This window comes from Oncorhynchus nerka, linkage group LG22 (genome assembly GCF_034236695.1).
Source record: "Oncorhynchus nerka isolate Pitt River linkage group LG22, Oner_Uvic_2.0, whole genome shotgun sequence".
In the NCBI taxonomy this organism is placed as follows: domain Eukaryota; kingdom Metazoa; phylum Chordata; class Actinopteri; order Salmoniformes; family Salmonidae; genus Oncorhynchus; species Oncorhynchus nerka.
In genome coordinates, this window is record NC_088417.1 from 17,704,014 (window position 1) to 17,713,056 (window position 9,043).

Genomic DNA, 9,043 nt, shown 5'->3' on the forward strand with positions numbered 1-9,043 from the left:
AACTCATGTGGCATTACTGTCTGTAGCTGGATCACATGGAAATTGTGAACTTACTTGTGTATAGCATTGTAACTTTATCTTGTTACTTTTTAAAATATTATCTATTTGCATATTTCCTTACTTTTAACTGCCTTGTTGGTAAAGAGATCATCAGTAAGCATTTCATGGAAAAGTCTACACTTGTATTCAGCACATGTAAAAAAACAAAAAAACAAACATTTGATTTGCTATTGTGCTCAGTGAAACTACAATGTACTGTTTGTTGCCTTATATTCTTATGATAAATCACACAAAAAACACCATCTTTATGAAGTTGATTTTAATTGTGTTGAAAAATATCAAACATAACTCTCTGTACCCAAATGTTACACATTTTTACAACAAATTGTTATTTATTTTACCTTTATTTAACTAGGCAAGTCAATTAAGAACAAATTCTTATTTTCAATGACGGCCTAGGAACAGTGGGTTAACTGCCTGTTCAGGGGCAGAACGACAGATTTGTACCTTATCAGCTCTGGGGTTTGAACTTGCAACCTTCCAGTTACTAGTCCAATGCTCTAACCACTAGGCTAGCCTTGTAGACACAAGGAAAATCATCACCATATACCATTTTTACACAATGTCATGGGTGATCTATTTTGCATGACGGGACAGAAGCCCCTCCCCCCTATTGCACCTGACCTGCATTAAGGGGAGACAGCCCAGGGACACATCACTCCCAGCAATATGCAGGTGGGAAACATAATGAAGATGGCAATTCATACTGTGCAGTCTGAGACAAGGCTCTTGTGATGTATGACATACAAAGTTTAAAATGTTCCCCTTTAGCGTTTCCCAGCTCCTTTTTTACCTCCAGGTGGTCCTTGACCTTTACCCCCTGCTCTTCCTTTGCCACCACCTCCTTTACCCTTTCCACCTCCACCCTTTCCCTTTCCAGAGAAATTACCACCCTTGCGTCCCTTCTTCCCCCCCTTCCTAAATTTCGCTGCAGACTCCTCTCGGTCATCCTCTCGCATTTGTTTGTTTACAGCTTTGTTGACGTCCAGACGAGGTTTCTTACTGTCCATCACCTTGAGCAGATCCAGCTGCCTCTGCTTTTCACTGGAAAAGTTACCGATGACAGGCTGGAATTTCCTCTTCTTCCCGGTGTTTCTGGGAGCTTTCTCCTTCGGTAGGCGGTCTTGGAATTTACCTGCGGAAGCTGTGGATACCTTGGCCACATTGACAGCCCTACTCAGGTCAGTTGTGGATTGCTGCGCGGTCGGTGTGAGTCCAACACCTGGTACTTTGATCTTCTGTGCCCTGGCTATGTTCCTCAGGCGATGCAGCTCGTTTTTTGCAACCTTCTCCTTCTTGGCTTTGTTCCGTTTGGCAAATTGGTCCTCGTTGGGGTCGGCTGTTTCGGGGACCTCAATTAGCCACTCTTTCGTGCCATCATTAACACGCTTGTAGCCCCAACGCCGCTTCCACTCTTTGGCAACATCGTCCCATACCAGGTTAGTTTTCTTCTTCTTTTGGATCCCCTTCAATTTGGCGAATTCCTCCCATTTGGTAGGAGGCCTGGGCTTCGGTGGGGGCTTCTCTCTCGGCAGTGCAGTGGTCGGCTCGGGTAGTTTGACTACGATTACCTCCTCTACTCTCTCTGTGGGATGCTTCCATATCTCGTTGATCAGGAGCTGCGTGTTGTCACGAGCTAGCGAGCGCAGGAAATCGTCTTTCTTCTGTTCACGGAACTGTCGAATATCAATACGGTTCTTGTCGTATGCGACCAGGTTTCCGATGTCAAACTCAAGGTCCAATTCTTTTTGAACGGTGATACTTTTGAGTTTTTCAGCCTCATCTTGTTCAGCTTTAGCAAGCACGTCTTCTATACTACACGCAGCCATTTTTGGAAGCATGTCCGACATACGTGGTTCATGTCACGTGAAAGGTCACTTTAATTTATTTCCGGGTTAAAATGTCCCCATTCGAAAAATAATTCCTCATGCCCACGCGGTGGAGACATTGTCTTACTTTTCTCGTTGCCATGATTACAATTTCTGTTTGTTTAAAATCCAGTCTCATGAACAAAGTGATTAGTTTGATTATAATACTTGATTCTATCATTATCTGAATGTCATATTACTTCATGTTTAGCATTTCTTAGTAATAAAAAAAATGGTCAATGTCCATAAACGCCACACTGTCTTTAGTCCTACTGACTGCTCAATGCTCTTCTCCTTCAAGACTCAATGGACTGAAGGTGAGAGGTGTGAAAAGAGGATACTCAATGTCCTGCTGACTTGGTCATAAATGTGTGGATGGATGAGTGTTAAGCCAGGAAGTGAGTCGTCATTGTGTGTACTGTGTGTGTGTGTCACTTCTGAATAGACCCCACCAGGGACCTGAACATGTCATGGTTGATCCATTCCAGGATGCAGTGTATAGATCAGACTCATCAATAATCAATCTGCGATCTTCTCTCATTGATCTGATCTTTCAACACCTGTTCGATTTAGTTTCCTTATTCACTTCATCATCTAAGCAGAGGAACATTTCAACAGAGATCAGGTAACCATGGAGTTAGATAAAAACCTATTGCCTCACAATCGTTATAGGGGACTCCATAGACAATATGGGACTCACTACTCACCATGCTTGTCTTCTAGGTAGAGAGAGAGAGATTCTTTGTTAAGGGACTGTATGTTATTTATAATGAGGGATACCTAGAGAAAATCTGACCTCTCTGAAATGAAAATGGATGTCCCTCCCTTCAGTAAAGTGTTTTTTTTTACCCGACCCAAACCTGAACACTTGATAAAAAATAAGAATGACCCTCCCCTATACCCCAAATAATAGCCAGAAGGTTGTGGATTTGCAGACCACTTTAGACAAGGGTAGAGGTTAAAAGATATCCATTATAATAAAAACACTACATTAACCTATCATCTTATTTGTGGTCTGATTAAAAAATAGCCTTTTATAAATGGATTTCATGCAATTCTACATGATTTGACACGACTGTAGACAACCATCACCTTTTTAATCCCACAACAGAGCATGAGAACGAATGGGCGCATGCTGCAACACTGGAAGCCTTGTGATTTCTATACAGCCCATTGTTAAAGAGGATAGTTTGTAACAGTGCTAAAGTTGACTATCAACTGTAAACATTTGGCGTAATAGAACCAGTTATAACTGAAGTATCTGATCAATGAATATAAGAAAAATAAATTTGTTGTTTAACACAGTAGCTGCATATCAGGCATGCCTATGTACACTTGTAACTTTTTCATTTGGTAAACTGTCAATTTCTAACTTATTATATTTCATTCCACGATATTGTTGTTACAAAATAGATTTGTTTTGACTGTGATTAGGGTATGGGAATATCTGCTAGGCTAAATTAACAAACTAGGCATGCATAGCTAGCATGATCCTCAATAATATATATTTCTTAAACGCAGGCAATAGCCTTGAAATAATAATAATAATATAGCCTTAATAATTATTTTTAGCTACTGTTGTATCGTGTTTTAACCATGACAGTTTACAATCCAGGGTTACTCCAAGCAGTTTAGTCACCTCAACATGCTCAAATTCCACATGATTTATTACAAGATTTAGTAGAGGTTTAGTGAATGATTTGTCCCAAATACAATGCTTTTAGTTTTAGAAATATTTAGGATGAACTTATTCCTTCCCACCCACTCTAGAACTAACTGCAACTCTTTGTTAAGTGTTACAGTCATTTCAGTCGCTGTTTTAGCTGACATGTATAGTGTTGAGTCATCCACATACATAGACACTCTGGATTTACTCAAAGCCAGTGGCATGTCATTAGTAAAGATTGCAAAAAGTAATGGGCATAGATAGCTGCCATGGGGAATTTTTGATTCTACTTGGATTATGTTGGAGAGGCTTCGATTAAAGAACACCCTCTGATGCAGCTGTACATGCATTCGTAAATCAAGACCTTTCTTAAGTTGGGCTCTGGGATGGTGCAACTGTTGAGAATGTGAGCCTATGGTTGTGTGAAAGGGTTGGTATGAAAGGGTTGAGAATGTGAGCCTATGGTTGTGTGGGGGAAAGGGTTGAGGGTATATGTGCGTATCACACAACTGTTGAGAATGTGAGCCTATGGTTGTGTGGGGGGAAAGGGTTGAGTGTGTATGATTGTGGGGGTATATGTGCATATCACACAACTGTTGAGAATGTGAGCCTATGGTTGTGTGGGGGGAAAGGTTTGAGTGTGTATGATTGTGGGGGTATATGTGCGTATCACACAACTGTTGAGAATGTGAGCCTATGGTTGTGTGGGGGGAAAGGTTTGAGTGTGTATGATTGTGGGGGTATATGTGCGTATCACACAACTGTTGAGAATGTGAGCCTATGGTTGTGTGGGGGAAAGGGTTGAATGTGTATGATTGTGGGGGTGCATGTGCATATCACACAACTGTTGCGAAGGAGTAGAAGATGTTAGGGACAATATAGGATGATTCACAATTGTTTGCTAATATAATAATTGCTTGCAATAATGTCATTTTGGTAATGGTGAGACTGGTGAGAGTTAAAATCCTTTGCATAAATTGCCTCCCATTATTACAAATATTAATAGCTAATTATGGAAAATAAGAAACAGGATTTTTAATATATATATATATATATAGATATATAGATTGCTATATATAATACAAATTGAGGTGAGGGTGATGTATTTGGTGGTTGATCTACTTCTGTTCTGTAAATGGAACTGTGCTCTTTTCGAAGGATGGATCCCAGTCTTTTCAGGGCTATGGGATACGGGGGGTCGGGGGTGGCCTGCCGGGCATTGGGATGACAACCCAACTCGGGACGAGGAGGGCTTTTAGCGGTTGGAATACTGGGGACCAATTGGAGGTTTACTTAGTAGCAATGCAAATATCAAGGTACAGCTATATGGACACTCAATCATCATGTTACTTTTTAATGGTATGTTTACAAACATATTTTGATAAATATAATTGAAAGTTGTCTCATTATGGTAAGTGATGAAATAAGTATAGCCAGTTACTATTGTAATGACTTAGCAGATAATAAGAAAAGACGATCAGTATTTACCTGGCTAAAAGAGAAGGAATATAATATCTATTGTTTACAGGAAACTCATTCAACAATTTTAGATGAAGTTTTGTGGAAAAAGGACTGTGGGGGAGGGGGGGGGGGGAGGGTGATATATTTACTCTCATGGGCAAAGAAATTCAGAAGGGGTGATGGTTTTAATTAACAGTAATTTTGATCCAAATGTGCAAATTGTCCAAACAGATTATCAAGGTAGATGGATTATTTAAAATATGTTATTGGACAATAAACAGATATGGCTTATTAACCTATACAGTCCAAATAATGACAATCCATGCTTTTTTGAAAAAATACACAAGAATATATCAACTCTACAAGCAACACTAGACTCTATTATTATGGTGGGAGATTTTAATATGGACACTTAAATACCCTGACCTAGTGAGATATACATGTCGGAGGCTTTATCAAGCTAGTCGTCTTGACTACTTCTTATGCCATTCTCTCTGGAACCAAAAGTTAAAAACGTGTTGATAGGTGACAGAATGTGGTCAGATCATCACATAATTGGCATATATATTACTCTTACAGAATTTCCACGTGAGCGAGGATATTAGAAATTTAATTAAAGCCTGCTAGATGATAAATTGTTTAGAACTAGGACAGAAGAATGTATAACTGACTTGTTCAGACATAACATAGGTACAGCAGATCCCCTTATTGTATGGGACACTTTTAAATGGGCCTTTAGAGGCTGTGCAATTCAGTACTCATCTATAAAACAAAAGCAATTTAGATCAAAAGAGTCCATTTTAACAAAGGAAATTGAAGGCCTAACAGTACAGTTAGATAGCAATAAAAACTGTACCATAGAGGCTCAGAATAAGTTAGAGGAAAAACAAAAATAAATGGAGGAACTTATTCAAGAAAGATCCAGTGTAATATATTATAAAAATAAAGCCAACTGGATGGGATATGGGGAAAAATGCACCCAATTATTTTTCAATCTTCAATGTAGAAAACAAATGTATTGAAACTGGTTAGAAATGATGGAGTCACGCATGATTCACATAATGATATTTTGAAAGAGGAAGTAAAGTACTTTAAGAATATGTTTTTGTTTGTCTCCTCCATCTCCTTTAACTGAAACTAATTGTATGGATTTTTTCCCTAATAATAATAATGTAAAATGAACATCTGTACAGAAAGACTCATGTGAAGGCCAAATTACAGAGGAGGAATTTCTTGATGCAATTAAATCCTTTAAGGCTGGGAAAACTCCAGGGCTGGATGGCATACCAGTGGAAGTATACAAAACATATTTTTGATATACTCAAAGGACCATTATTAGCATGCTTTAACCAGTCCTATATAAATGGTAGATTATCAGACACGTAACAAGGTCTGATATCATTATTACTGAAACAGGACCCAAGTGGTATATATAAAGATCCAGTCCATAGGTTTTTTACATGGACGATACATTGGAGATAATATAAAACAAGTACTGGAAACAATAGAATACTATGAAATCAAAGCTGATTTTGAAAAGATGTTTGATGAAGTACGACTGGAGGTTATATATAAATGCCCTAGAATATTTCAATTTTGGGGAATCTCTTATAAAATGGGTTAAAGTTATGTATGATAGTTTTTTAACCAGAGGTGTAAAAAAGTAAATAATGGCTACATCTGAGAAACTTTTAAATGATCTAGAGGAGTAAAACAAGGTTGTCCACTATCAGCATATCTATTTATTATTGCCATCGAAATGTTAGCTGTTAAAATGAGATCAATATTAAGGGATTAGAAATACGTGGCTTAAAAACTAATGTGTCATTGTACGCTGATGATTCATGTTTTCTTTTAAAACCACAATTAGAATCTCATCGTGGCCTCATAGAGGATCTGGATACTTTTGCTATTCTCTCTGGATTAAAACCAAATTATAATAAGTACACTATATTACGTATTGGATCACAACAAAATGCTAATTTTACATTACTGTGTAGTTTACCAATTAAATGGTCTGATGGAGATGTGGACATACTCGGTATACAAATCCCAAAAGAAAGAAATTCTCTCACTCCAATACATTTTTATAGAAAGTTAGCAAAAATAGATAAGATCTTGCTACCATGGAAAGGAAAATACCTGTCTATATGTGGAAAAATCACCCTGGTTAACTCTTTAGTAATATCACAGTTGACCTATTTGCTCATGGTTTTGCCTACAAATAGTGACCTGCTTTTTAAATTATATGAACAAAAAATATTACATTTGATTTGGAATGGCAAACCAGACAAAATTAAAAGGGCCTATTTATATAACGAATATGAATTCAATGGGCAGAAAGGATTAAATATTAAAGCATTAGACCTCTCACTAAAGGCATCAATCATACAAAAGTTATACTTAAATCCAAACTGGTTCTCTAGTAAATTGGTAGGAATGTCTCATCCTATGTTCAAGAATGTCCTTTTCCCCTTTATTCAGATAATACCTGCTCATTTTCAGTTGTTTGAAAAGGAAATCATCTCAAAAATATTGTTATTTTTTAAACAAGTCTTAGAAAGTTGGTTGCAATTTCAGTTGAATCCACCTGAAAAGAGAGAACAAATAATACAACAAATATTGTGGTTAAACTGAAATATACTAATTGATTAAAAAAATATATATATTTTTTTCTAAGAAACTTTAAAAAAAGGTATAATTTTAGTGAATGATATCATAAATAGGACTGGTGGAGTTATGTCACACATGCAGCTAACACAGACATGTGGAAATGTCTGCTCTAACCATAACCATTATGACCAACTAATTGTAGCATTACCACAAAAATGGAAGAGGTAAGTAGAAGGGGAAAAAAAGTAAGGAACTTGCATGTTGTCCCTGCATTTTGTAATCTATCTTTGTTCCATAGTGTAGTTTCTTCTTATTTTTATTCAGTTTAGTCACATGATTTCTCAATTTGCAATACATTTGCAAATGGGTTGTGCAGCCAGACTTATTTACCATTCCTTTTGCCTCATCCCTCTCAACCATACCATTTTTCAATTCCTCATCAATACACAGGTATTTAATAGTATTTAAAGTAATTTTCTTAATAAGTACATGCTTATTAGTAACTGGAATAAGGAATTTCATAAATGTGTCAAGTTCAGTGTCTGTTTGCTCCTCATTACACACCACGGACCAACAAATATTCTTTACATCAACAACATCCACTATATTAGGCCAATCCTTCGGATCTTTGGTTTTCCTAGATATAGCTACTATATTGTGATCACTACATCCAATGGATCTGGATACGGCTTTCAAGCAAATTTCTGCAGCATTAGTACAGATGTGATCAATACATGTTTTCATTCCTGTGCTGTTTGTAATGACCCTGGTAGGTTGACTGATTAACTTGAACCAGGTTGCAGGCACTGGTTACAGTTTGAAGCTTTTTCTTGAGTTAGCAGCTTGATGAAAGCAAGTCAATATTTAAATCCCCCAGAGAATATACCTCTCTGTTGATCTCACATACTGTCTCGGCTGCCGGAAGAACGGGACCAAGGCACAGCAGATGTTGAGTTCCACATATTTAATTCAAAGAGAAACTTAAACATAAAAAAATGAACAACTAAAGGGTGACTACGTGGTGCACCTGCACAAACACAAATCAATATCTCACAAACACAGGTGGGAAAAATATCTACTTAAATAGGATCCCCAATTAGAGACAACGATTACCAGCTGCCTCTAATTGGGAATCATACAAAACACCAACATAGAAAATATAAGCTAGAACACAACATAGAAATTCTAAACTAGAATACCCCCTAGTCACGCCCTGACCTACTACACCATAGAGAAACAAGGGCTCTCTATGGTCAGGGCGTGCCAGTACCCCCCCCAAATGTGTGGACTCCGGCCGCAAAACCTGAAACCAAATGGGGGTGGTTATGGGGGTGACTAGTGTTGGTGTCGGCTCCGGTGCGGTTCGTAGCCTCAC

The 9,043-nt window shown here is 37.8% G+C and overlaps 1 protein-coding gene across 1 annotated transcript; it reads right to left on the reverse strand.

Annotated features, from left to right (window-relative positions):
• Positions 1-304: 304 nt before the first annotated feature.
• LOC115104558 (ribosome biogenesis regulatory protein homolog) lies at positions 305-1,917 on the reverse strand. The gene has a single exon (XM_029625913.2). It carries the CDS (start codon positions 1,908-1,910, stop codon positions 828-830), a length of 1,083 nt encoding a protein of 360 aa, XP_029481773.1. The 5' UTR covers positions 1,911-1,917; the 3' UTR covers positions 305-827.
• Positions 1,918-9,043: the final 7,126 nt, after the last annotated feature.

Excerpts from the sequence above, each read along its gene's own strand:
- LOC115104558 (XM_029625913.2), bottom strand. The coding sequence starts at position 1,910 with ATGTCGGACATGCTTCCAAAAATGGCTGCGTGTAGTATAGAAGACGTG.